This window comes from Chrysemys picta, chromosome 2 (genome assembly GCF_011386835.1).
Source record: "Chrysemys picta bellii isolate R12L10 chromosome 2, ASM1138683v2, whole genome shotgun sequence".
Taxonomy (NCBI): Eukaryota; Metazoa; Chordata; order Testudines; family Emydidae; genus Chrysemys; species Chrysemys picta.
The window spans coordinates 172,394,849-172,421,878 of record NC_088792.1 but is presented as its reverse complement, the minus strand read 5'-3'; the positions used below and the strand labels follow the sequence as shown (position 1 = coordinate 172,421,878).

The 27,030-nt window shown below is 40.3% G+C and overlaps 1 protein-coding gene across 2 annotated transcripts in view; it reads right to left on the bottom strand.

Moving 5' to 3' along the window:
- EXOC2 (exocyst complex component 2) overlaps positions 1-27,030 on the bottom strand; it is a 201,365-nt gene that overhangs the window by 15,498 nt on the left and 158,837 nt on the right. For both annotated transcript variants that reach the window (XR_010598715.1, XM_065584883.1), the window contains exon 24: positions 3,298-3,353. Coding sequence is in view for 1 of the 2 variants with exons in the window: in XM_065584883.1 (XP_065440955.1) it covers positions 3,298-3,353 (56 nt within the window). In the remaining variant the exon portion in view is untranslated. The remainder of the gene's footprint in view (positions 1-3,297; positions 3,354-27,030) is intronic.

The following is a 27,030-nucleotide window of genomic DNA, read 5'->3' as shown; positions in this document are numbered from 1 at the left end:
TAACATATGCCCAATTTTCTCTCCCAGAGTTCTGGGTTCACTGTCAAGAATGAATATCCTGCACTCTCAACACATGCATTGAAACTGATGGTGCCACTCATGAGCACATATTTGTATGAAGCTGGATTCAGCACATTTGTGTCCATCAAGTCTCAGAATCGATCTGCCCCTAATGTCACAATTAGATTAGATATGCAATTTCTACTACACAGCCGGATTTAGAGAAGCTGTGTTGCAACACACAAGTCCATGTGCTCACATCAGAGAGCACTAACTAAAATTCCTTGGATTCCTTGGTTGTTACGTTGCTTTGTTGTTGTCTGGGTTACAGGAAACAGAAAGTCGCAAAATGGGGTCATGCAGGCAAATATATACCATGCATCCACTCCAGATTTTCTATTTGTGCTTGATGAATTTCCATGCAACATGATGTATGTTTTCCCGCTCAAGCAGCACATGTTCAACACTTCCCCCACACTCCCATCTCTTGAAGCACAAACTAACTCAGTTCATACAAAGAGCACTGTATTTTTTTAAAACATGCACGGAAAGAGAAGAATTGAGTTTTATACTTTGACTTTCCTCTTTTTCAGATTGTTGAAAGAAAATAAAAAGCACACACCAAGGATTTGTCTCCACAGGGAGTTATTCCAAAACAGCTACCCCTGATTAACTCCACATGTGGATACTTATTCCAGAACAAGAGTACCTTATTTTAAATTAGTTTAAACCATACTAATTTGGAATAAGGCACTCTTATTTACTCTTAGCCCTGATCTACACTACGAGTTTAGGTCGAATTTAGTAGTGTTAGATCGATTTAACCCTGCACCCGTCCACACGACGAAGCCATTTTTGTCGACTTAAAGGGCTCTTAAAATCGATTTCTGTACTCCTCTCCGACGAGGGGATTAGCGCTGAAATCGACCCTGCTGGGTTGAATTTGGGGTAGTGTGGACGCAATTCAATGGTATTGGCCTCCAGGAGCTATCCCAGAGTGCTCCATTGTGACTGCTCTGGACAGCACTCTCAACTCAGATGCACTGGCCAGGTAGACAGGAAAAGCCCCGCAAACTTTTGAATTTCATTTCCTGTTTGGCCAGCGTAGCGAGCTGATCAGCACAGGTGACCATGGAGTCCCAGAATCGCAAAAGAGCTCCAGCATGGACCAAACGGGAGGTACTGGATCTGATCGCTGTATGGGGAGACGAATCCGTGCTATCCAAACTCCGTTCCAAAAGATGAAATGCCAGAATATTTGAAAAAACCTCCAAAGGCATGAAGGACAGAGGTTATAACAAGGACCTGCCGCAGTGTTGCGAGAAGCCTACCAAAGAACCAGAGAGGCAAATGGCCGCTCCGGGTCCGAGCCCCAGACATGCCGCTTCTATGATGAGCTGCATACCATACACCAGGGCAGTTAGAAGAGCTTCTAGGAGGTGCCGGTACAACTACTCCATCCCTGTACTTCCCTCCTCTCCCACTCCTCCTGGGCTACCTTGGCAGTTATCCCCTCATTTGTGTGATGAATTAATAAAGAATGCATGAATTTGAAACAACGATGACTTTATTGCCTCTGCAAGCGAAGATCAAAAGGGGGAGGGGAGGGCAGATGGCTTACAGGGAAGTAGAGTGAACCAAGGGGGCACGTTTTCATCAAGGAGAAACAAATAGAACTTTCACACTGTAGCCTGGCCAGTCATGAAACTGGTTTTCAAAGCTTCTCTGATGTACAGTGCACCCTGTTGTGCTCTTCTAACTGCCCTGGTGTATGGCTGCGCGTAATCAGTGGCCAGGCGATTTGCCTCAACCTCCCACCCCGCCATAAATGTCTCCCCCTTATTCTCACAGATATTGTGGAGCACACAGCATGCAGTAATAACGATGGGAATACTGGTTTCGCTGAGGTCTGAGTCCATAAACTGTGCCAGCGCACTTTTAAACATCCAAAGGCACATTCTACCACTATTACGCACTTGCTCAGCCTATAGTTGGACTGCTCCTTTCTACTGTCCAGGCTTCATGAGCCATGGGAGCAAGGGGTAGGCTGGGGTAGATGCGACCGTGCGGTGCTGCCGACTGGGAGAGCAGCCTGAGGCAGAATCCTCCAGCTGGCATGATTTTCCAGGCAGGACTGAATCGCCATTAGACAAAACTTAAAGAAGAAAATGACCTGGAGTCATTCCCATTTTTGTCCAGGCACCCTCGACCGACCTCACTGAGGCCGGCCAGGAGCACCCATGTCTGCCGAGGCGCCCCCGATCAACCTAACTGAGGGACGACGATGACGGCTAGCAGTCATATTCTACCGTCTGCTGTCCTCAAGGCAAGGCAAGGCAAGGGGATGTTGCTGTGTAGCACTGCAATGCCGCGTCTGCCAGCAGCACCCAGGAGACATATGGTGACAGTGAGCTGAGTGGGCTCAATGCTTGCAATGGTACGTCGTCTGCATGGGTCAACCCAGGAAAAAAGGCGAGAAACGATTTTTTGCCGTTGCTTTCACAGAGGGAGGAAGGGAGGGGCCTGACAACATGTACTCAGGACCACCTGCGACAATGTTTTTGCCCCATCAGGCATTGGAAGCTCAACCCAGAATTCCAATGGGCGGTGGAGACTGCGGGAACTGTGGGATAGCTACCACAGTGCAACGCTCCGAAAGTCGACGCTAGCCTCGGTACTGTGGACGCACACCACCGATTTAATGCACTTAGTGGGGACACACACAATCGACTGTATCAAATCGATTTCTAAAAAACCGACTTCTATTAAATCGACCTAATTTCGTAGTGTAGACATACCCTTAGTTTGCTTTGACCTACCCTGTTTTGAAACAGGAGTAGATTAAAGTGCACTAGGGAACTTTTTGGGCATGACAGCAGGATCCACACAGACAGTTAGGATAGCAGCAGGATAGCACAAAGTAGACTTACTTCCCAGCTTGCTGCGTACTAACTGTTCACATAGGTAAACCAAATTTAATCCATACTAATTCAGATAAGGCACTCTTATTCCGGAATAAGAGTGTCTACATCTAGAATTAATCAGTTAATCCACTTTAAATGCACACGCTACTTTATTCTGGATTCTCTTTCAAGTAAACAAGCCCTAAAATTTGATATATGGTGTTACTGATGGAAGTTTATACAATTTTTAACCACGCCCACATCTTTAATAAAATTTGTATTTAAACACGTAAATAAAAGTGGCCTGATTTTCAGAGTGCTCATTTCCAATGAAGTCAGCCAACTTATTTTGTTTGACGCTTGTAATAATGTGAATAATCTAAAGTTACCTCACCTCTGCGTGCACAGCGATGATATTCACTAATGCTTCTTTCAAATAGTTTCTGACACCTAAAACAAAACAAAAAGGGCAATCAATCACTTTCACTGTGTTATCTTGACAGAGCTAAGATATTCTACTGTTCAATTCTACTGTTTAATAGTAGACTTTTTCTTTTCATTTCTTTAACTAACACATTTGCAATGATAGAGGCAGAAAGAGAAAGTTCCACAGCCACACCACCACAATCTATTTCCTTTTTCAAAATCAAATGGAGAAAGGCACATTTCCTTACAGCAAAAGGTTAAAGAAGCCAGTAGGTTCCTGTTTCAGTATTCTTCTTCTTCTGTGTGACAGCCTGACTCTGATAACCTTTCAGTTGACCACAGATCCAATATTAAAAAAATAGAAAACCCCCCTAATCTAAAGGTCCTGTTGATACACATACAATATAGTATATTACATGTATAACAGGCAAGTGATGTTTTAAGAAGCGAACGTAGACAACAGGATTACATAGTTTGCAACCAGAAGATCTCATTCCTATTTCTTTTGCAGCTTCTTTGATTGTGAAATATTATCATAAATGGAAATAAGAATTCTTGTTTCTATGGAAGTGGTTTTAGAAGATATTACTCATAACAATTTATAGCAGATGTTATGCTTATATAGGAGAAGTTTCTTTGGGGAAAAGAGTTCAAGCAAGCAGTTTATTTTCTAACAAAACTTTTACAGTAGCATATAAAATATTTGTTCAGTAAATCTAGAGTATCAGAACAAATCTGGCTCTTTGTGTACCTTGCTTTGCAAGCAATGGCAACATAGGGTCTATTTTTTGTTTAAGGGTAGTTAATTTGCAACATACAGGCAAGCAGAATCGTTGAAAGCACAAAAACAGTACAGAGAGAGAAGGGGTAGATGTACATGACCGGCCAGATTCTGATCTCGTTACACTAGCATAAATCCAGAGTACACTGAGCCCACACCAACTTCTTTGTACATACTCCAAATGTAACTGAGATTAGAATCGTGGAGAATATTGAGGCTCTACAAATTGTGAGTTACAATGGATATTAATATTGCTATTATAAAAGTTACATCAAAGATACACTTGTAATCAATTTGTCTCATTTACTCCATCTTTCTTCAGCTACCTCAGTCATTATAGCACAGTTCTACTTTGAAAAGTGACTCTAAAAATGACATTGAGGGAATCAAAGTGCATTGTCTCTCAACTGTCATTTCAAGTGTACTCAGTTTATAAAATATAGCTGTGTGTTTATTTTACTTGCAAATCCAGCTTGAGATTTAAAAATCAGTCTGCACTCTTTCCTTCCCATCAAAGCTAGTTCAAACACACCCAGAGTCCCTCTGGCACTCACCCCTGTAATCCTTATCACTCACAGCTTATTATTAACTATATATTTTGTGTATATTTACAAATCTATACATTTTCTCCATTATTCACAGCTGGACTGAGCTGAAAGGCTGAGAGGAGGCAGATAAGGACGGTTGGAAGATTAAGAGAAAAAGCAATGGCCTCCTGGGGCTCACCCCAGTGCAGCGGCTCCCCAGTTCAGATTTAGGGCTTGTCTACACTGGCAATTAACAGCGCTGCAACTTTCTCACTCAGGAGTGTGAAAAAAACACCCGAGTGCAGCAAGTTGCAACTCTGTAAAGCGCCAGTGTAGACAGTGCCCCAGCGCTGGGAGCTACGCCCCTCGTGGAGGTGTTTTTTTTAGAGCGACCATACAAGGCACGTTAAAGCTTTAGCATTGCCAGTGTAGACTAGCCCTCAGTCAGATGTATTTTTATGGTCCGTGACCTGTCCATGACTTTTACTAAAAATACCCCTGACTAAACTGTACCCTTAATTATGACCTTTGGACACATCTGTAGAACTCCACAGTCTTCAAATTATGCTTTGAATCACACGTGTGCAAAACCATCGCTCTTAATGCATTTGCACCAGTATAAAGTAATCGATAACCTCTATAATCAAAACTTAGGAGACAATTATGTTAACTGGGCACTGGAAAGAACAATCACTCTTTGTTTGTTGGTTCTGAAAGTTTAACAGGAATAAAAAGATATAACAATCTATTTATGTCACTAAAGTCAGTAGACAGGATTCAGAATACAGACAGGGAGCAGATCTATTCAGGAAGAAGATTCCATTTTTACATAGTCACTATTTAGGACAGAAGTATACTTCGATCTAATGATGTGCTAGAAACAAAGGTCTTCTCATAAGCTCTATAAGGTAGAAGTGCCATCAGGCTTTTAGTCATACCTCCACACATTCTCTTCCCTGAAAAGTTTTTCATTTAAACTAAACAAATAGGAAAAAAAACCAAAACAAAAACTGTAGTGCATTAAAGTTTCCAAATTTCCAGAATTTTATCAAGCCCTCTCCATTTTTGCTCTTTATTACAAGGTGGAGAGGGGAAAACCCTGCAATACAAAAAGTTTTTATGATTTCACTGGTCTACAATTTTTGAGAAGTCATCTGCTTCAGAGATAAAATGCGCTATTTATTATGTATTTTGATGTGCTGAATTCAAATATGACAATTAAAACAACTGATTGGCTATTGTTTCTAAGATATTTAAGTTTTTACATTTTATGTCTATGTATATTGTGTAGATAGTAGAGTTTTAATCATAAATTGTAAACCTAGGTCTTTTCATGTGTTTATGGTTGCTTTACATGATAATATTTCACCTGTCCTGTTTATGTAACACTTTAAAAATCAGCAAAAGGATTATATAAATAAAATTTATTATGAAACAAAAGGCAAAAAACTATTATGTACATAGTTTAGTCCTATTCAGTGTCTACTCGGCGCTTCTTGGCTTGTCTCTTGTATTCATTAAATGGAGCATCTCTTGTCACTGTCCAGCAATAGTCTGTAAGCATTAATGGGCTCCATTTGCCCTGATAGCGTTTCTCCATTGTTGCAATGTCCTGGTGAAATCGCTCGCCGTGCTCGTCGCTCACTGGTCCGCAGTTCGGTGGAAAAAAATCTAGATGAGAGTGCAAAAAATGTATCTTTAGTGACATGTTGCAACCAAGGCTTTTGTATGCCTTGAGGAGGTTTTCCACCAACAACCTGTAGTTGTCTGCCTTCTTGTTTCCGAGAACATTTATTGCCACTAACTGGAAGGCTTTCCATGCCGTCTTTTCCTTGCCACGCAGTACATGGTCAAATGCATCATCTCAAAGAAGTTCACGAATCTGAGGACCAACAAAGACACCTTTCTTTATCTTAGCTTCACTTAACCTTGGAAATTTTCCATGGAGGTACTTGAAAGCTGTTTTTGTTTAGTCAATGGCCTTGACAAAGTTCTTCATCAGACCCAGCTTGATGTGTAAGGGTGGTAACAAAATCTTCTTTGATTCAACAAGTGGTGGATGCTGAACACTTTTCCTCCCAGACTCCAATGACTGTCGGAGTGGCCAGTCTTTCTTGATGTAGTGGGAATCTCTTGCACGACTATCCCATTCGCAGAGAAAACAGCACTACTTTGTGTATCCAGTCTGCAGACCAAGCAAGAGAGCAACAACCTTCAAATTGCCACAAAGCTGCCACTGATGTTGGTCATAGTTTATGCACCTCAAAAGTTGTTTCATGTTGTCATAGGTTTCCTTCATATGGACTGCATGACCAACTGGAATTGATGGCAAAACATTGCCATTATGGCTTTAAGACTCATCTTTGATGAATCAATGAACAGTCTCCACTCATCTGGATCATGAACGATGTTGAGGGCTGCCATCACACCATTGATGTTGTTGCAGGCTACAAGATCACCTTCCATGAAGAAGAATGGGACAAGATCCTTTTGATGGTCACGGAACATGGAAACCCTAACATCACCTGCCAGGAGATTCCACTGCTGTAGTCTGGAGCCCAACAGCTCTGCCTTACTCTCGGGTAATTCCAAATCCCTGACAAGGTCATTCAGTTCACCTTGTATTATGAAGGGGGGGTTCAGAGGAGGAGGATGGGAGAAAATGTGGGTCCTGTGACATTGATGGTTCAGGACCAGAAGCTTCATCCTCTTCCTCATCTGACTCAAGTGAGAATGATTCTGGTGCATCAGGAACGGGCAGTCCTTCTCCGTGGGGTACTGGGCATATAACTGATGGAATGTTTGGATAATGCACAGTCCACTTTTTCTTCTTTGACACACCTTTCCCAACTGGAGGCACCATGCAGAAGTAACAATTGCTGGTGTGATCTGTTGGCTCTCTCCAAATCATTGGCACTGCAAAAGGCATAGATTTCCTTTTCCTGTTCAACCACTGGCAAAGATTTGTTGCACAAGTGTTGCAGCATATGTGTGGGGCCCACCTCTTGTCCTGATCTCCAATTTTGCAGCCAAAATAAAGGTGATAGGCTTTCTTAACCATAGTGGTTATACTGTGCTTTTGTGTTGCAAAAGTCACTTCACCACAAACATAGTAGAAGTTATCTGCACTGTTCACACAAGTACGAGGCATCTCTGCTCACTTTGGCTAAACAGAAATGTGTCCCTTTGCAAAATCAAACACTGACAAATAAGAGAGCACGACACTATATGATTTCTAGAGCTGATATAGGGCAATTTGTTCAGCAGAGTGATGTAAGCTTCGTTATGATTGCATCATCTATGACTTCTAGGAATAACATGATGCAATTCATATCATGTATGACGCAATACCAGCTTCAGATTGCATCATTCATTGTTTTGCCTAAAAAGCAAGTACTGTCCAAACCCAGTCATAGATTTATTCATAGATCCAGTCAAAGATGTATTTTTAGTCATTTCTGGTTTAAATTGAGATCCCTTCCCTTTATAACTCACTTATCCTCCGCCATTCCCAAGTCAAGGGTCGTATATATTGACCCAATAGCATATCTTGAAAACTAGAGCCAATCAACAATTTTAAGCATCATTTTCGTTCTCAGTGACCCAGAATTAGTAAAGTTTGACTACATTTATTTCAGAAGCATTTTGGCTGTAGAGCAGTGTTTGTGAAACTGGCTGAAATAATATGTTCCTTGTAATTAGTAAACCAAAGTGGGGATATTAAACATCACTATCTGTACGCTGTCAAAAGTTCACAGGCTGATGTGAGATTGTGCCATATTCCCTTTGCCTCTTTCCCTCTTCATTTTCCTTTCTCTTCTCATCCCCTACTTTCCTTTCTTAGGGCTTAAATCCTCTGAGGGCTTAAATCCAGAAGAGGACAACGCAATCACATACCATCAAATATAGTCTGATGATTTAGCATACCACATCAGTTCTGCCTTAGGAAACCCACTAGCAAATAAAGAGGCAGACATATTTTTGCAATAGACATTGTCACTGATAATAATAGCTACCAGTGATATGGAAAAACATGAACGAATACGAGCCGCATCAAAGCACTGGGATTTAGGTCCCATCACACCACAAAGACTTGGGTCAAAAATGTATTTCTTTTTCATAAAGTATTTCTGAATTAAATTATACATTGCATTATTCAGAAAAACAGGCTGCATTAAGCAAAGACAAAGTTAAGAAGAAAATATACAGGATAGGTAGGCACAGTTGAGTTACGTGATCTCAGTACAAACTAGGGAAATGACATGTGCTTGACAAATATTGTTAGCAACTGGTCCCCCTAAACCAGTACTGAAAATTTTCAAAGCTCTTATGGAAAGATGACAAACAGTTTTGCACCTCTTACACTAGTAAAGACCATTTTCAATACCTGTTCAAGGAGACTTGTTGTGACAACCACTGTCATCAATGAGTCAATTTCCAACCATAAACAGAGCATAAGCAGTTACTAATGTAAAGGGGGCGCTCCTTTTCTTCTATTTCAAGAAGGATTTTTATTTTTCCACGTGGATACACAAAACCAAACAAATCAGGACCTGCAGGCATAATGAACAGCTACAGTATATTTTGAACAAAAATAAAAAAATTAGAGTAATAGTTTTTATATCCCTGCAGCTTTTAATGAGCACCTTCATGGAAGCAATCGCTTTCTGGCTCTCCGAGCTCTGGTCAAGTGAAAAAATTATTTAATTAATTAAAAATATGAGCAACATCATCCAACTGTAAATTTGTTAGAAAATTCTGTTCAGAAAGTAAAATTTCTATGTATAATGTATTTTTGTTCAGGTTTCTCCATGCCTGCGGCCCACACAATTATAGTTTTGGGATACCATGCTGCCAATCCTATTATATAGCACTATAGTACCAAAGCAAATGCACTGTATAACCATAGGTTGTAACTATTAGGCCAATCAAGTGAAATGTAACAACATTCTTAAATTTAAAACAGTTCTTATTTAGAGTATTGAGACATAACTTCCTATGGGAAGCAAGTCTAAGGGGAAAAACAATTGAAGACGGTTGGCAGTTTTTCAAAGAGACATTATTAAGAGCAAAAGAGAAAACTATCCCACTGTGTAGGAAAGATAGGAAGTATGGCAAGAGACCAACCTGGCCTACCTAGGAGATCTTCAATGATCTTAAAAAAAAAAAAAAAAAAAAAAAAAAAAAAAAAGAGTCCTACAAAAAGTGAAAACTAGGTCAAATTACAAAGGATGAATATAAAGAAGTAACACAAGTATGTAGCGACAAAATAAGAAAGGGCAAGGCACAAAACAAGATAAAACTAGCTAGAGACATAAAGGGTAACAAGAAAACATTTTACAAATACATTAGAAGCAAGAGGAAGACCAAGGACAGAGTAGGCCTGTTACTCAATGAAGGCGTAAAAATAACAACAGAAAATGTGGAAATGGCAGAGGTGCTTAATGACTTCTTTGTTTCGGTTTTCACCAAGAAGGTTGGTGGCAATTGCACGTCTAACATAGTGAATACCAGTGGAAAATGAGGTAGGATCAGAAGAGGCTAAAATAGGGAAGGAACAAGTTAAAAATTACTTAGACAAATCAGATGTCTTTAAGTTACCAGGGCCTGATGAAATGCAGCCTAGAATACTCAAGGAGCTGATTGAGGAGATATCTGAGCCATTAGTGATTATCTTTGAAAAGTCATGGAAGACGCGAGAGATTCCAGAAGACTGGAAAAGGGAAAATATAGTGCCCATCTATAAAAAGGGAAATAAGGACAACCCAGGGAATTACAAACCAGTCAGTTTAACTTCTGTACCTGGAAATATAATGGAGCAAATAGTGAAGCAATCAATTTGCAAACATCTAGAAGATAATAAGATGATAAGTAACAGTCAGCATGGATTCGTCAAAAACAAATCATGTCAAACCAACCTGATAGCTTTCTTTGACAGGGTAACAAGCCTTGTGGACGGGGGGTAAGTGGGGGGGGGGGGGGAAGAAGCGGTAGACGTGGTATATCTTGACTTTGGTAAAGCTTTTTATACTGTCTCACATGATCTTCTCATAAACAAACTAGGGAAATGCAACTTAGAAGGAGCTACTATAAGGTGAAAAACTGGTTGGAAAACCGTTCCCAGAGAGTAATTATCAGTGGTTTCACAGTCATGCTGGAAGGACATAATGAATGGGGTCCTGCAGGGATCAGTTCTGGGTCCTGTTCTGTTCAATATCTTCATCAATGATTTAGATAATGGCATAGAGAGAAAACGTATACAATTTGTGGACTATACCAAGCTAGGAGGGGTTGCAAGTGCTTTGGAGGATAGGATTAAAATTCAAAATGATCTGGACAAACTGGAGAAATGGTCTGAAGTAAATAGGATGAAATTCAATAAGGACAAATGCAAAGTACTCCACTTAGGAAGGCACAATCAGTTGCACACATACAAAATAGGAAACGACTGCCTAGGAAGGAGTACTGGCGGTCATAGTGGACCACAAACTAAATGATGAGTCAACACTGTTGCAAAAAAAGTGAACATTATTCTGGGATGTATTTGCAGGAGTGTTGTAAGCAAGACATGAGAAGTAATTCTTCCACTCTACTCTGCGCTGATTAGGCCTCAATTGGAGTATTGTGTCCAGTTCTGGGCATCACATTTCAGGAAGGATGTGGACAAATTAGAGAAAGTCCAGAGAAGAGCAACAAAAATGATTAAAGGTCTAGAAAACATGACCTATGAGGGAAGATTGAAAAAATCGGGTTTGTTTATCTGGAAAAGAGAAGACTGAGAGGGGACATGATAACAGTTTTCAAGTACGTAAAAGGCTGTTACAAGGAAGAGGGAGAAATATTGTTTTTCTTAACCTCTGAGAATAGAATGAGAAGCAATGGGCTTAAATTGCAACAAGGGAGGTTTAGGTTGAACATTAGGAAAAACTTCCTAACTGTCAGGGTGGTTAAGCACTGAAATAAATTGCCTAAGGAGGTTGTGGAATCTCCATCATTGAAGATTTTTAAGAGCAGGTTAGACAAACACCTGTCAGAAATGGTCTAGATAATAATTAGTCCAGCCATGAGGCAGGGGACTGGACTGGATGACATCTCAAGATCCCTTCCAGTCCTATGATTCTATGATAATACAATACTTTTCCACAGCTTCTGAATAAAAGGTGTTAAAGAATAACCAAATAAATCCTATTGTACAAATACTATATATTCCACTCCCAGTGCCTTTAAACTGCAAAATCTGTCTTGCCAGAATCCTAGCTGCCACGAGCAAATATTGGTACAATTACTTAATAAAAAACACACATTCCTGATAATGTTCTAAAGACATGCAGAGAAAAGCTGGTTGGGAAGATTTAAACAGACATGTAGGGAAGTTTCAACCATACTTTGGCTGATAGAAACTTTAAAAAAAAAATCTTCCCATTTGGGGCCAACCACAGCAGTTTTGTACTGATGAAACATTTGGGAAGACAATCTATTATCTGTTAAATACAATTTTCCATTTTATGTCTTAAATAGTTTAGTTTGTGGCAAACAAAAAACCCCAGAAAGTTCACTTTTTAGAAGAAAGTTTAGCAAAGAATGTAAAGCTTTTGCAATGACTTGTACAAACTATGTGAAAAACAGAAGGGAAAGATTTGTGGTTCTGAGAAGTAACAGAAACTAAGCTTGCAGTCACACTCAATGGAGTAGTAGTTCAGGAGTTGTCAGATACAGTATCATCCTACCAAATGTACTGCACTTGGGTATACAGGTTTAGCTGTAGTAGAACTATACCACTGAATCTTCCAAAAACAACCATAAAACACACACAATATTGCATATCAAATCAATTGGGTTCTGAGAGTTGGGTTTTCCAAAAGTATTCAGCTAGCGTAAATCTTCCACAAAAAACTGCTGAAAGGCAGAATTTGTGTGGAATGTATATGTGTATACAAGTTGTGCAAAGTTTTAAAGTGATCAAATAAACATGAAAATGTTGAGACTTTTCTACATTTGTATGTGCAAGTTTAACACATTTTAAAAGAAAGCAACAAAAATCTGCATGCACCTGAACACACAGAGTATATATGAACTCGTCAGGACATTTTCTCTATCTGCATACAGCAAGCTAGTTCTTCAGGTGTTCAAAGATATTCAAGAGTAAACTGATACAGAAAGAGGATGTGAACATCAAACATTTTAACCTCTTCCACAGCCTAGAAAACTCAAAGCTCAAAGACCTTTGAATTCAGCTAGGACAGCAGGAACATAGAGGAATTTTTTTTAACTCAGCCTAGATTTAACATATTTTAAATGTTTTAAGATTTGAGTTGCTTTATAAATGATGTATAATATTGGCACAATTAGGAGTTTTAACTCTAGTTTTCGTTCTCTCTTGCCAAGTGAGCCAGTCAGATCGTACGCTGTGGGTCAAGTCGTGTGAGTAAAGAAGGGATTAAGGTGAAAAAGTTTTAAGAAAAAGTGGGTGGCATGCTTAAATAGTTTTGCTCACAGGTAGTAAAGCACACTAGTGATGAAGGCTGATGTAATGTTAAAACTTTAGGAAGGAAGACAGAAAGGAAAGAGAAGCAGTAGAGAAGGACCTTAGGAAAAAAACAATTACCTACCTTTTCGTAATTTATTGAATGCACACATACATTCTGCTGTAGATGTGTGTGCATACTGTGCACAGTTGCTAGAAATTTCCCCCCTCAGCAATAACTGTCGGGGTAGTGTGAGCACCCGCTGGTGCCTTGCACCACTGCGCGAGTAGTATAAAGGACCATGCTTCCCCCTCCTGCCCCCAACCCCTCAGTTCCTTCTGGAAAGACTCCAATAGAGGGGAAGGAAAGCGGGTCGGGGAATGGACATGTGCAGCACATCTCGAAGAACAGTTACAGGAAAGACAGATACGCGTTTTTTCTTCTTCGGTGATTGCATATGTCCATTCCACTATAGGTGATTCCCAGGCAGTTTGAACTGGAGGTCGGTGTGGAGTCTACTTGAACAAGGATTGAAGGACCACCTGTCCAAATCTGGCATCGTGTTTAGATTGATGAGAGATGACATAGTGAGAGGCAAACATATGGACTGACAACCAATTTGCTACCCTACAAACATCTGATATGGTTACATGAGCCAGAAAGGCTACAGAAGTTTGCCTGCAACCTGGATGAGCGAGCCACCATTTTACTGGAAGTGCAATATCACCCAATTGGTAGCACAAACACAGCTAGAAATCCAGGAAGAGATCCTCTGGATGGCCCTTTACTCTGTCTGAAACTGCATCAAAGACCTGAGGAAAAAGATCTGAAAGACCTAGTTCAATCCAGGTAAAAGGTAAAAAGCCAAAGCTCTTCTAATGTCTAGAGTAGGGGTTGGCAACGTTCGGCACATGGCTCACCAGGGTAAGCACCCTAGAGGGCCAGGCCAGTTATATTTATCTGCTGACGCGGCAGGTTCGGCTGATCGCGGCCCCCACTGGCCGCGGTTCGCCGTCCCGGGTCAATGGGGGCGGCAAGAAGCCGCGGCCAGCACATAGCTCACCCGCGCCATTTCTCGGTGGGTGGAATCTTCCTTGACTTTGCACAAAACTTTGGGCAGTAGTGTAACTGGAGGAAAAGCATACAGCTGGCCTTTTGATCACGGCAGGAGGAAAGCATCTGTCAGTGAACCAGGGCTGTGACCCTCTTAGGAACAAAAAAGATGACATTTCTTGTTTGGTGTTGCAAACAGGTCCACTTGGGGTGTTCCCCACCGCTGGAAAATGGACCTGGACACATGTTGGCGAATAAATCATTTGTGGTGACCTGTGAACAACTTGTTCAGGTGGTCTGCCAGAGTGTTTTGAACTTCCAGAAGGTAAGCAGGTTGATGGGACTGGTGATGCAGAAATTCCAAAGGAGGTTCACCTCCTGGCATAACTTTGAGGAACTTCTCCCCCCCACCCCCCATTTGTTTACATAGAATGCGGCTGCTGTGTTGATGTGCAGAAGGAATGCCACACAAGCTAAATGGAGCTGAAACTCCCTGGTATTTTTTATGGAGACTTAGATCCTGAGGATACCAAAGGCCCTGAGGGACATTTAAGTGAGCTCCCCAACTTAGATCGGATTCTTTTGTGTCTAAAGTGACTGTCACAAACAATCAAAGATAACAGCTGAGCAGGTAATTGAACCACCATGTCCATATGATGATGGGCCAGTGAGTACATCAAGGCTAGCCAACCCTGCAGTTCTCTGAGGCGTAGCCTAGTATGCTGCATCATGCAAGTGCACGCCCCCCACCTGTCCTAGAAGTTTGAGGCAATTCCAAACTGTAGTGACAGGGTGCCCCTTTAGATGTAGAGCAATGACCTGCATTATTTGGAACCTCTGCTCCACCAGGAAAGCCCTGGCCTTTGTAGAATCCAGGTCTGCCCGAATGAATTCTATTCTTTGAACAGGCATCAGGAAAGATTTCTCTGTATTGATTAGGAACCCCCACCTGTCGAAAGTGGACTGAACAGTAGCTACACTGGACAGTATCTGATATCTGGATCAGCTTCTCACTAGCCCATCATATAGGTAGGAAAACACATGGATTCGTGACCTTCACTGGAATGCCTCTACTACAACCATGCATTTTTGTGAATACACGAGGAGCTGCTGACAGGATGAAAGGCAGTACTGTGCATGCAGTTTCCCCTGCACGGTCCCGGTCAAGGGACAATGGTGACCTTGCTGAGATGCTCCCAAAGCCTAGCTTATGTAGAAGGACAAGAAGGGAGCGGAGATGCTCTAGAACAGGGGTCAGCAACCTATGGCATGCGTGCCAAAGGTGGCACGCGAGCTGATTTTCAGTGGCACTCTGCTGCCGGCCTGGGGTTCCGTCTGTAAATGGCTTTCCGTTTTTTACAGTGCACTGTGCAATCTTGTAACTTCCTTCTGTAGCTTTGGCTGTAACACCTGGTCTAATCTCAGTTGCTGATGACTTATGACATGCCAGAGACCAGGCTAAATAAGCTGGCAGTCCCATCCGGCCGTAGACTCTCTGGCTTATCTGGCCCCCATCACTGCAGTAGCTGAGCAATTCACTATTTTTAAGACACTTACCCTCCCGGCAGCCATGCGGGGCAGGGCAGTTGTTCCCATTGTACAGAGGGAAAACTCAGGCACAAAGGAGACATCCACACTGTGATAAAAAACTCACCGCACCAAGTCTCAGCCTGGGGCAGCTGACTCAGGCTTGCAGGGCTAAAATTAGCAATGTAGATGCTGCTTGGGTCAAGACACTTGATCCGACTTTGGAGTCTGATGAAAAATCTGCTTCCTCAGACCATAGTGGAGCTGACCCCAATGGTACCAGGGAGACTGACTCCAAGTCTGGAGATGGGGGTATCGACAAGATCATCTCTGGCTTCCCTCTAGACTGAACCCTATCGAGAGGAGCTGCAACTATAGAAGCCACTGGTACCAAACACTGCTCTGGGGCCAGAGAGCACTTCCAATGCTAGTACCAGGCGAGATTCTTGAACAGCAGAGGAAGCTAGCACCAACAGGTTAAGCAACTTTCTGGGTGTCTCGAAAGCCTTGGGTGTAGATGGCACCAAAAAGGCCTCCTGAGTCTGTGGTACTGAAAGCTGCTCTAGCCCTTCAGGGGTTGGTCTTAATGGACTCTTCCTGGGCTCTGAATCAGCAATCCCTCCTGGGTTTTAGACTGTCTGGGGGTGCCTCTTCTCTTAGCACCCCCCCCCCCAAGTCCTTGCCTGAGTTTGGTGCTTTACTGTAGATTTTGAAGGCCACAGTTCCAAGTCTTTGGGAGCCTTACGTTGTCTCTTCTTAGATACCTGTAACGAGTATCTGCCTCTGGACACAGGCAGAACAGGGGGAGCACTCTTAGATAACTCAAATGTGCTTGGTAACCGTTCCAAGTGGGAAACACAGACTCCATAAACAACCACTTGAATCTGGCAGCCTTGTTCTTTTTTGATTGGGGCTTGAACCCTCTACAAATGTGACATTTATCACTTACATATACCACTCCCAGACACTTAAGGCAGCTGTGGCATGGGTCACTCACTGGCATAGCCTTGTTACATGAGCAACAGGCCCTGGAGCCAGGAGAATGAACAATTAGTCCTGTACCGAGGCCAGTCTCTAACAAGGAACTGGGAACCCCACTCTAGAAAATTACTATCCTATACGTATTCTTATATCTATATCTTTAGTTTAGTCTACACTAGACTAAAAGCTAACTCTACAGGTTCTATATACATTAAAAGAGAGAAGTCTTGCAGATACAAAGATTGGAGCTCCAACAATTGTCACCAGCAGTAGGAAGGAACTGAGGAGCATCGAGGGCAGTGTGGCCCTTTATGCCTGCATGCAGAAATGTGAGGCACAAGAAGGCACTCGCATTGCCCCCCAGAGTACTGCTGAGGGAAAAATCTCCAAGAACTGAGCACGAGGTGTGCACACACCTACAGTGGAATGGACATGTGCAATCACTTGAAGAAGAATCTCATGCTGTGAGGCAAATTCACTGTTAGAAAGAAACAAGATGGGTGAGGTGATATTTTTGATTGGATCAACTTCTGTTGGTGAGGGATGAGCTTTCGAGCTCTAGAATTCTTAGAGGAAGAGCTCTGTGGAGTTCGAAAGCACATCTCTTTCACCAACAGAAGTTAGTCCAATAAAAGATATAGCCTCACCCACCTAGTTTCCTCTATATTCTGGAACCAATACAGCTACAACACTGCAAATAAGAAAGAAACACAGGCAGGAGTACTAACTGCTGCTGTTTTTCCATGCCTGGAAGCAGGATGTTTTGAGAAAGAACAACTCATGGGAGATCCTATGGCTGCCAACTGCAAGTTCTGATTGTCTCAAAATCCCCAAAGATAAGGGGAATGAATCACTGACATAGAAATTAAAAGCTCTTCATATGGTTATCATGTCGCCAGTCCTTTTTTAGACAATTTTCAAGATTGAACTATTTGACTTGCTGATGAGAAATCTAAGTCACTGTGAACTGAAGCAGAAACTGAACCCGAGTTTAGAGGTGGCTTTGGGAATCAAAAGCACTCGGCTCCAAGGACCCAATCTTTAGTGTAGGGGAACAGTGATTCATACTGTAGGTCTATGCCACAATGTTGGCCAGTATTCAGCATTCTTTGTGGAAACGCCTGGTGGCCTGGAGGTGCACTAGCATATGTGTTTTGGTGGAAGTAAGAACCTAAAGATTTGGCAGTATGAAATCTGATTCTATTCTCAATTATTATTTGCATAATTCACTGTTCTGAGCTTTCTATGTTCTGAGCAGTGAGTTGTGCCATTTATAGTTACTCAGTCTCTCTCTCAGAACTTCTTTGCCTCATTGTTTAATAATCCCCCCGCCCCCACTTATAATAAACATAGTATGACAACCCATTTGAGAGGAATGTGATTCATGCGTAGTTGCAGTGCTCTTATACTTGACTGTCCTTGGTGGGTTGATATGCTGTCCAAACACAAAATACAGGACTACCGTACCAGACCGTATGAAAGGAGGACAGAATGCATGTCATCATTAGTTCTGTCTTAAGAAAGTCACCTGTTCTTTGTGCTGTTCTGATGTAGGTATGACAACTCTTTCCAAAAATTCCAAAGAACTTTTAATTAGCTCATATTAGTGCCATGAAAAATTCTCATACCAAATTTCAGATGTATAGTTCTATAACTTTATAACAAGCCACAGATAGTTTTTTGTCACTCAAATTTTGTACCCCGGCTCTAAGCATTTGCAATGTGTTATTTGGAACTATTAAGTAGCCGTTGGAAAAAATGCACATATCTATTAAAGTCGTTAAGCACTGCTGTGTAGTTGACATTTAAATAGAAACCAACGAACGATATAAGCCATGTAACAGTTAAGATCAGACTGTTTAAAGGAGTTGAATTTCCTTTAGACGCTGTCTGCTTCGCAGTTCACATGGTGATAGTAATCATAGATTCATAGAATCATAGAACTGGAAGGGACCTCGAGAGGTCATCTAGTCTAGTCCCCTGCACTCAAGGCAGGACTAAGTATTATCTAGTGAATTATCTAATGAATGCTTAAAAAATGGTTGCTGCTGGTACCATTTGCCTGATCGCTGTGGCCAGGGCATTTTGTTTTCCTTGTTATAAAACTGTACTATAGGCTAGTCAGTAGCATGGCAGACTACTATTTATTATTTGTATTACAGTAGTGCTTGAGGCCCCAACTGAGATCAGTGCCCATTGTACGAGGCAGTGTGCATACTGAGAGACAGTCCCTACCCCAGAGAGGTTATTCATAGAGTCTAAGGCCAGGTGGAACCATTTATGATAAGTCTGACCTCCTGCATAACACAGGCTGTAGAATTTCACTCAGTATTCCTATATCAAGCCCATACATTTTGGCTCAGCTAGAGCATCTCTTTTAGAAAACGTATAATCTACCAAGTTAAGACAGACAAAAGGTGGGAGGGGAAACAGAGGCACAGAAAATTAAAATGACTTATCTTAGGTCACAGCAGGTCAGCACACAGTCAACAGTGTTTGAATACAGAGGTTGATAGTACAATTTTAATCACAATGTGGGCATGCTGGGTATTTAAGTCCTGGTCTACACTGGAGGGGAGGGGGATGTCGATGTAAGATACGCAACTTCAGCTACAGGAATACCGTAGCTGAAGTCACCGAATCTTATTTCGACTTACCTCCCGTCCTCACGGCGCGGGATCGACGGCCACGGCTTCCCCGTCGACTCCGCTACCGCCGCTTGCTCCGGTGGAGTTCCGGAGTCGATGGGGAGTGTGTTCGGGGATCGATATATCGCGTCTCGTCGAGACGCGATATATTGATCCCCGATAAATCGATCGCTACCCGTCGATATGGCGGGTAGTCTGGACGTACCCTAATTTTCAGCCATCTCCATACAACTGCTTCATAAAGAATGATCAAGCATTACAGAACAATGCCACAAAGCAGTGAATAGGCTGATACTTTGACATCTTCCAAAACTATAAAGCACAACTTGCTTTGAAATTCTTTGCATCTGAATCTCTTTGAAACTACATTGCATGGATATCAACAAAACAGTTTTTTTATTTAAACATTTTTCATTCATTTTATGATAAAGGAAATTCAAAATCAACTGAATTCTACAATATTAACATTTAGACCTTTGTCCTTTATACCAAAATACTAATAGTCAGTTATGTGTTTATATAATTCAATACACTTTAACACTTCTGCCTATTCATAAAAGGTAATAAACATAGATTTACTCATAAGTGAATGACAGGTAATGTTGTGAAAAACACAATACATGGTACAGACACATTCTTATACAAAATATTTCACTTCATAGAGTGGCCTCACATACACAAATTCTGAAACATGTATGAATCTGCTGTGATTCAAAGCAATGTTTAAATTAAAGCCAGTCCTGTCATGATCAAAGGCAAAACATTCAGGTGCCACTATAAAGGAGAAAGTGTAAAGAGTAGGAAAAGAAAGAAGAGCAGGGAAGGAAGAGTGGGTTGATGGCTATGGCATTGATAGGGAAAGGAAAGTTTTTCATTAGATATTTTTAAAAAATTAGCTGTTTATATTATCCAAAAGAAAAAAAAAACAGAAAACGCCCAAGACTATATTGCCACGTTGGAGTTTCTGGTGGCATCAAAATTCTTTGAAGTTCACTCTCGTGGTTGATGTTATTACCAAAAATCCCTCAATGTTATTAAAGTCTTGTAGTTTACAGTCACTTCTCATACATGGTGTGTAATTTCTGGCATTGCTATCACATCCATACATTACCAGGACTAACAGTGGTTTAATACTGAAAATCAGGGTAGCTGGAGACATTGACTGGAGATGGCAGAACTTCATGAGAATAAAGTCAGAGTGGGGGAAGAGTAACCATTTGTCTATTGCAATAAAGTAACAAAATTAACATGACTATAAATGCATCTAGTTCTTTTGGAGGTCCTTTTTAACACCACAAAATTGTGAAGTTAACTTTTGAGGTTTATTAAGATTACATTATAATTACTCAATATATTTTCTCTCTGTGTTTGCATGATTCCAAATACCTTCCCAAAACTTCCTACGTTCAGAGAAAATTAAAGTTGCACTGTTAGACACCCAAAAATCAGGAAATGCCACAATTAAAGTTGATTATACAACTAACGTACTCTGTTCCTTAATGCTAGTGTATTATATTACTCTTTAACAGCATGATCACATATTTCTAAAATGCCATGTAAAACCTTTTCTATAATTTTAGAGTCTGGATGGCATCCTGTAATATTTTTTTCATTCGTGTACACTTCTCATACACTAATTTCATTGCCAACGTTTTACAATATCTGTTTTGACACACTGTGTATATGGTAAGATCTCTTCTCTCTGAGGTATTTATTTTAATAATTTTTTTCAACACTATGCTATGCATTTTCTTTTCAATCAGCAGCACAGCCAACCTTTGGTTCACTCCATGGGATGAAATGGCTAACTACGGACATAATTTTGGGGCATATTATATATGCCACCATGTTTCCATTTCATTTCATGCTGAGCAAGCATGGAATCATGCAAACACAGATAGAAAATATATTGAGTAATTATAATGTAATCTTAAAGCATACTTTTCATGTAAATGACCTTTATGGACTCAGTATACAGAACTACTAGATGTTATATGTGTTGCAAAGGTCGTAAAAAAAGTGTATGAGCTTATAATGAATTATTTAAGAAATCATTTGTGATAATATAATTAAGTAAAATTTGTTTTATTCTTACCTCTTTCATAGCACTATCCCAAGGTTTGAAAATTAGCTTCATTGGGGGATTAAACCAATCAGACAAAGGCAGATGTGAAAGATGAGGGTGGGATTCTTTATCAGTGAAGTCCAGGGGCAAAGTCCTTGCAAGAGGACCAGACACCCTACCTGCACAAGCTGCTGGGAAGGATGAGGGTGTACCAGAGTGCTGTTTAGAGCTCCATCACTTGCATCAACATCTGTCTAATGTGTCTGATCTGTATATATCCATTTTATGCAAACTAAAGTATTAATTGAAAGGGATTTAATGTATTGTTACTAGTACAATTTAGAAATCTACATTAAATTTTCAAAGAAATTGGCTTCAAATATTTAAGTATGATATCTTAGGAGATCAAATGTAAAAGAGAGTTACCATTTCCTATTACATTACTGACTGTGAGATTATTTTTCTTCTGATGCCCTCTTTTAGAAAAACAGCAGCTCAAGTTCCAAGAAACTTATTTATAATTTCTCAAGGAGGGATCTGGTAGATTTTTAAAAATGTTAATATATGTTTTATTTTAAAGTAACTTTTTCTTCTAAAAACCCATAACCTTTCAAGGTATTCTACAAACGTGAGAAAAGAATGAGCCTTAAATGTTTGCAGTCATAAGCCTTTCCTGAACTACAGTACCTGCACATGAGTATGTGATATTTGACTGAAGTGTCCCCACCCACACAGTGATATCATCTAACCCGCTAGCCTAGCAGCTTGATTAAAAAAAAATTAATAGTTCTGACTTGGAAATTCCCCATGGACACAACAAAGCAACTCACCTCTGTTCTCCACAACAACATGCAGGTTTCTCCCTCCAAAGTGGGCTGATGGGAAATCTGCTTCATTCAATATGTAACCATCAGTGGCCTATTTTCTTACCCCCGGTAGATAGGCCTGCTTCATTCTAATTACTTAAAATCCATTTTGTCATCATGCTTTTTGACTTCCTCTCTAATTAGTTTCTTGGGACATAAACTCTTCTAGAACCATACATTTGAAGCATGAGGGATGTGAGAAGCCTAAAATGGCATAATTACATGTGGTAGTGACTCTAAAAATAACACAGGACTCTCAATCAAGGCACCTACTTTACTCTAACTAAAACTGCTCAAGCTATTTGTTAACATTTTTTTTTGTTGCTTTGGCCCCTTTTAGATTAATGAATTATTTGCAAACTGATCCAGTTTTTTAAAAATATGCTAATTATAAGCACTCACCAAATATTTTAGATGAATAATTTTCACTTATTTGTTTGCTTTGACTATTCACTATGTTGCATTCTATGGTTGGTCACCCTAGTCATACATTATTATTTCTGTTCCCTTAGGCAGAGATTGAAAATTTTTAAACAGGACAATAGTGCCTGGTTAATGATGGACAAACATAGTTCTATTACAAATTATTAGAAAAAATGCATTTTCTTTATTCAATGACATACAAAAATATACTTACATTATAAGCATAAGGTGTATGCCCCTAAATCACTGAGGTGCTTTTGAAAATTCCACCATGTAGTTTTAGGTGGAAAAATCTCAATTTAATCGGAGGTCCCAGGACCATTATACCACAGAAAGACAGCTAACAAGCAATGGATTATGTTGTTCCTGTATTACCAATGAAACTACTACAAGTCTAAAGCACCACAAAGGCATCATGTTCAGTGTCTTCAGCAGACTCAGTACCCCTTAGATTTATGGTGTATAAAATGTCTTCTATAAATAGTATTGTTAGACTACTCATTTTGCCACCTGCAATTGTGGCAGCAATTCATTAAAATATAATTATGATAGAACTATCCATAAATAAGCATAGTTTCATTTAAAAGGAAAGGCAACGGTGGAAGAAATTCAGTGCTCATAACTAATCTGGGTTTGAAAATACAACTACTTTATACATAATTGTACTATTTATAAGCTTGTAGGAATTCATAAGAGACATCTGAATCAACTAAAATGCCGTTAGTGCTGCGATTTGATTAAAGCAGAGAGAAAACATTTACAGACAATGACTCCAGATCATCATTTGAACTTTCCTTTTACAAGAATGTAAAACTTTTCTATGAGCCATTTCCTGCTACTGCTGAAAAATATTCCTCCTTTAAATAGAGATGGATTTCAAGGTACTGTACCCAATGTTGTTTTGATAGTAGTTTCAGAAGAAAATGTGAATGTGTGGGTAAGCTCTGGAAACTCTTTGGAGAGACTACCTACTTATCTAACCACACTTCCTGTTTTTAACCCATTTGTCCTAAATCAGTCCCTAGTCTACTGACAAAAAATAGATATAACAATGTGCTATAAATAGCTCATTAGCAATTTTCTTTGTAAAACTGAAAACGGTCTGATACATTTATCAATTTTTTTTCACAGCAGGTCCACATTAAATAGCACACTGATTAATGTTATGGAAGCTACATAAACCGCTGGTGGTGCACTGGTTTTTGCCATAATTTGGGGAAACAAAAGACGATAACTCAAAGATCAGAGATTCAGAATGCATTTGGGATAGAGGCCAAGAGAATCGAAGGCTAAGCGTGGGTGATCTCTGCATACGTTCTGAGGATCTGTACTTTGTTTCCTTTAAATTCTTCTCACATAATTGACAGTAAGCATGAAGAAATGCTGTCTCCTCACAAATGAAAGCGAAAAAGCCAACAGAAATAATGATGATATAAAAGGACCTATATACTTACTAGCTGAAAGGTAAAAAAGGTGCAACTACCAGCAGACAGATTTGAAGGGTATCTTGCTTGGGAAAGGCTTTTTTAAGACAATCAGATTGCAGAGAGTTATTAGGAAAAGGGGAATAGATTCCAACCTTTCTGATGGCCAGGGATGTGGGGAAAACACAGCCAAGAATTTCCAAAACTGAAGTCGAGAGTGCTATATCCCTGAACTAGTTCTCCCCCACTTTCCTTTTTTTAAGCTATGACACATTATATTGATGTAATTTGTATACACTTAGTGGACATCAGCTTGTGAGATTTACCACCTCATTATCACAATAATAGTTTTAAAAACACACAAAAATGGAAATTATTATTAAGTATGTGCTTCGTTGTGCTCTATTTTAGTTCAATAATTGAACAGACAATTATTTCAGGGTGCACAAACTAGAGTCTGCATATTTCTGTGCCTGAATTGGCTAGCAGCACCAGGGAACAGTAAGTGGTGACACTGTTGCAGCTAATGTTCTAATCTGAACATGTGCTTAAGTCTAGAGCAGAGGTTCCAAATTGTAGAGAGAGCCAGGCAGCTGTGTGAAAGTGGTGGCTCTGTTCCCTGGTTCATAGCCCAAACCAAGAAGCCGTAAAACTTGGATCTGGAACTATTCAGGATCTGCTGCTGAGGCTGCTTATAAAAGGCTTTGCCTCCTACTCCTCAAATCTGACTCATGGGTGCCGCCAGAAAGAGCTGGAGGAGTCACAGTGAGCCAGACCCAGCTGCCACTACCAGATCCTGACTAGTCACCAGGAGAACCACCAGACTGAGACCTGCTCCTGCCACTGAAGGGGTAGGAGAAGCAGCACTAGATAGAGGGAGATAGGAGGAGAACCACAAGGGCGCTACAATTTGAAGTGAAAAGCAGCACGGGGAGACTCTGTATGGGAGTTGTGAGCAGGGAATGAGGTCACTGGAGTAGGAATCTGAAAAGCACTGCCGGTGGGAGGAGGCCAAGGCACTTGAATGGGCAGTAGTTATGAGAGAATTGTGTTTTGTTTAAGGAGGTTTATTTCCATCTGTTTGGGCAGGAGGGAAATTGCAAAGGCCTTGACAATGGAGGGCACTCTTAACAGTGAATTGAAGTCAATATGAGTAGAGCACATTCAGTACTTCACAGAGCGCGTGCTCTCTCTCTCTCTCTCTCTCTCTCTCTCTCACACACACACACACACACACACACTTACCAAGAATAAACCAAATTTCAGTCTATTAACATGGCAACAAGGAATGCACTTGGGGAAAATATGCATTTATATGCAACAATACAGTCTTCAAATAATTTCACAATTTCAAGTTTATAGTTACATGTAACCAATCCTCATCCTAACATGTAAGTTAGATATCTGAGCAGCAATTCCCTATCAAAAGCACCACTTACCCTATTAATAAGCCATCTCTCTTGAACACACTGCTTAAGACACAAGAAATAGGGGCTTCCAATTTTCTTTTCCGTTGTGCTATCAGTCTGTTGTTCTAGCTGCTTTTTAAAAGCACTGTGATACTCAAAAGTCTTGTCATAGATTTTAGATGGTATAAGGAAAACTGCTATAATTTCAGACTCTCCCTCAGTACAAAGTGTTACAATCCCTTTGTGTTGCATTTGGTGTGTCCTATGTTGGCTTTTACTGAAAATGAAAATAGGAAATGCAGTAGCACTAGACTCCTAGCTTCAGAGAGCTTAGGAGTCAAATATGGTTTCTGTAGCTACTGTGTTTCTGTTGTTCCATTACCTAGGACAGTGTCTCCCAAACTTTTCAAAGCTGATCCCCAGTTCAGGAAAATGAAGCTAATTGCACCCCTCACTTCAGCTCTCCCATGTGTTATCAAAGGTCTACACTTTTTAATTTGCACATCTTCCGTACCACTCTCTCATCACATCACCACTTTGGAAAATGAAGACCTAAGGCCCAATCATGAGCCTACTGATATCAGTGGCAAACTCCAACTGAATTAATGGTGCAGGATCAGATCTGCCATCCCCTATGCCCAAATCTGCCCCAATGAAAAAAAATTCTACAAAATGCAAACGGATTCAGTGCAATGTAAACCCTGTCACTTTTTCAAAAGCACTTCATAGACAAAAGAGAGTAGCTGTAGACACACATAACTAGAAGATACTGGAGGCGCAACATAAAAAAATCCAAATTTCTTTATTTAAAATCTACATTAAAAACCATCACCTCTCCCTACCAAAAAACAAAAATACTCAAGAATCCAGAAATCTATACCAATGTTTCCTTTCATTAACACAAACTAACCATAGACTACAAGAATATTCATTTCTTTCTTTCAAATCCATCAGTTTTTTAAATCACCCTGAAGATGTCTTTTCATGATTTTATAAAACCTAATATTATTAAAACCTTTCAATACACAAAACAGCTCAAAAGTGGTATGTATTCTACTTACAATTCCCAAAGTCATCCTTAAAGTAATAACAACCTGTCATAGTCTTTGTAAGATGAAATGACAGCAATTTCAAAAATGAAAAATGAGTTTAGAGATATACCATGTTTATGAATTTACTTGGGTTGTCACTCAAACATTATGAATATTACTATAAGAGATTATCAGAAAATTGAAGCCAAATGATGCAAAAAGACCTACATCATAGAGAAAATGTTTGGAACAATATGGAATTAACACTGGGTGTCCTGCATACGAGGCCACCCCAACATCTGACCTTCAAACTATCCAAGACATTTGGATAAACTTGCTTTCGGCTAAACTCACTGTCGTGACTTAAGATACACAGTTCAGGTGGCGAAGAAATTGGGGTGATCTCAAAAAAGGAAATGGAGGAGAGCCATCTGAATTTCTTGAAGGGTTTATTTTAGTTTATTTATGAAATATGCAACTTTAAAGTTGTCTCTTCTTGAG